The sequence below is a fragment of the Nematolebias whitei genome, chromosome 17 (assembly GCF_014905685.2).
Source record: "Nematolebias whitei isolate Nwh7 chromosome 17, NemWhi1, whole genome shotgun sequence".
Classification (NCBI taxonomy): Eukaryota; Metazoa; Chordata; class Actinopteri; order Cyprinodontiformes; family Rivulidae; genus Nematolebias; species Nematolebias whitei.
The window spans coordinates 41,101,220-41,104,159 of record NC_056514.1 but is presented as its reverse complement, the minus strand read 5'-3'; the positions used below and the strand labels follow the sequence as shown (position 1 = coordinate 41,104,159).

Sequence of the window (2,940 nt, the reverse complement as noted above, 5' to 3'; positions counted from 1 at the left end):
AACCTCACTGACCTATACAACCTCACTGACCTATAGAACTTCACTGATCTGCAGAACCTCACTGATCTGCAGAACCTCACTGACCTGCAGAACCTCTGACCTATAGAACCTCACTGACCTGCAGAACCTCACTGACCTACATAACCTCACTGACCTACAGAACCTCACTGACCTACAGAACCTCACTGACCTGCAGAACCTCACTGACCTACAGAACCTCACTGATCTGCAGAACCTCACTGACCTACAGAACCTCACTGACCTGCAGAACCTCACTGACCTTTAGAACCTCACTGACCTATAGAACCTCACTTACCTACACAAGGTGACATCAGTGAACAAGGCCAGGCTGGTTCTGGCAGATCTTGATCATCAGTCCATGGTGTGTTCAGGTGTCTTCCATCTTTCATCTGGACGCAGGGATCTGCTGCCCAGATGTAGGAGGAACAGTCTGAACAACTCTTTCATCCCTGCAGAGATCAGGCTTCTCAATGAACAGAGATAATTTATGTTATTTGAACGTCTCAATGTTTTGTCTAGTCTGGATGTTTTATATCTACTGACTGTGAAAATAATTGTCCCTTGGGGATAATAAAGATTCTTGAACTTGAGCTTGAACTATTCCTGGGAGGTGAAAAGGAACGCTAGGAAGAAACCTTGAAGTCACCTCAAGTCATGAACCATGAACGGGACCAACTGGGCCACGTATCGACCAGACTGGAGCACGTCACCTCATCAGAGCAAAGATAACATCCTGATCAACCAAGCGGTCCAACGACCACCACCTGGGCAGATGACCGAGGCGTCTGTAGATCCAGACTCCTGAAGGATCCTCAGTCAGTCGGAGATGGTCGTCCTCGTCAACGAGGAAATGCCACAATCGACCCCAAAGCCTCGACCTCGACCCATTTAACTGAACGCCTGAGCTCTGTGTGAACTTGGTTGATGGAGACAAAACAGCTGAGGTCCAGGTGACTCTGGCTGAAGGACTAATACTGAAGTATGAGTGTGGAGAAAGATCATGATGAGTGGAGGGAACTGTCTCAGGCATCTTCATTATTGCTTTTCAGAACGACGATACTATCTAAGGTTTCCTCTCTGTGGGAACTGTTTCCCTGCATTAATTAGTTGAGACACAGATTTCTCTTGGTTGTAACTAGAAGGTTAGAACGTTAGAAACACGTGAAGCTCCGTTTCATCCAGCGCTCCGTGTTCTCTCAGGTTTGAACTGCTCTGAAAACATCCTTCTCCCTAAATGTGACTCAGTGTTTGTTGGGGGTCTACAGGGACCAGCTGGGGGTCTACAGGGACCAACTTGGGGGTAATTAGACACTTAGAAGTAATTTTTATTGTAACTCAAACAACGAAGCACAGGACGTTCAGAACCTGAAAGTCCAGTGTGAGCAGATGAACGGAGTTATCCGGTGGTCAAGTGTTGTTTCCACCCACCTGAAGCCGGTTCTGCTCACGCTCTGTTTTGTAGTCCTTGTCCCCTGTGGGCTGTTTTCCAGTTCTGAAGGTCCCCTGAATGCCCCTCAGGCCAAACGGATAACAAGTCACTTTTTATAAAGAGCCGGAGGAGGAGAGATTACCTCATCCCACGAGCCAGGCAGCTGACGAGGGATGATTTATGACTGGGCTGCAGGAGGAGAGGCTGCTGATCCGCCGGCCGGTTCTGGAGAGGCAGAACTGCAGGAATCCAATCTGGTGAGGCTGGCAAAGCAAACGAGCAGCTGCGGCCTCTTCTCGCCCCACCGCTAAATAAGATAAACTAACACGGTTAGGGAACAACGCAGAAGGCTTCCCACAATGCCTCAGTGAAGGCTTGGCCCGAGCGTTTACCTGCACTCGAACGCAGCACAGCTCTGCAGACTGAAGTGATGTGGCAGGCAGCGGGCTGTTTGACCTGCAGAGGCCCTGAAACACCCCGAGAGGCAGCGTTAGTGTGGCCTCTGATGAGTCGAGACAGACCTGCAGAGCAGACTGTGTGGGCGGAGCCAGGCCGACAGGAAGCAGCAGAACAGGTTCCTGAAAGCCTCGGCGTTTCGTTCTGTTTAAATCTGACAGAAGCAGCAGCGTGAGGCTGGAAAACCACATCTGACCGTTTCGTGATCCTGCTTCTGGACTTCATCCTCCCTGGACCAGGTCCAGATTCTCACCCTGTTGCTCACCTGCAGAGGAGACAGGGACACCCTGGACGTGTCTCCAGTCCATCACGAGGCACATATATGCATATGCAGAGGAGCTGCTGTGTTGGTCCTCCTCCTCCTCCTCCTCCTGTTCCTCCTCTGGCAGCTGATCACCCACCAGACTGTGGGTCCCAAAGCCCCTACTGGCTGTGGACCCCGAACAGCAGCAGGTTTGCTCAGAGACTTAACAGCTTCTGAGCTCTGGGACCAGAACTTCTGCAGCGGTTCATCTCTGAGGGGCTTTAAGGAGGCTCACAGGGAGGGAGTCTTCTGGTTTGGTTCTGGTTCTGTGCTGCCAGCTGCAGCACGGCACCGAAAGACGAACTGTCCTGAAACATGCAGATTAAAATCAAACACTCTCTGTTTGTGCTCCAAGACAGCTACAGGTGAATTAGCTTCACCTTAAAATTAACGGGTTCACAACATTTCAACACATTTTGAATAAAAACCGAAAATATTTATGAGCAACAGCTAAACATTCCAGAAGTCTTCAGAGTTGAATGGAAGCAATAAAAAGTGTTAATGGAATAAACCTTACCTGTGAATTATTGACATGAATCCATGAAAATCTGAAGTTTGGATGAAATGCTCTCATCATTTAGTCTCTGAGAGGATCCTGGAGAGGAGATCCTGAGCTTACAGAGGGCCCCAGGGGGGCCACAGCCCCCACTCCCTGCTGAAGCTTCACCAACTTGCAGCTGCCTGGACGAACATGTACACCTCACATCAGCTGCGAGGACGAACATGTACA

General features: G+C 49.9%; 1 protein-coding gene across 1 annotated transcript in view; it reads left to right on the top strand.

The window, feature by feature from the left end:
• The first annotated feature begins 2,525 nt into the window (after positions 1 to 2,525).
• LOC119423574 (glutamate receptor ionotropic, delta-1) overlaps positions 2,526 to 2,940 on the top strand; it is a 458,437-nt gene continuing 458,022 nt past the window's right edge. The window contains exon 1 of the mRNA XM_037690973.1: positions 2,526 to 2,575. Coding sequence (XP_037546901.1) covers positions 2,526 to 2,575 — 50 coding nt within the window. The remainder of the gene's footprint in view (positions 2,576 to 2,940) is intronic.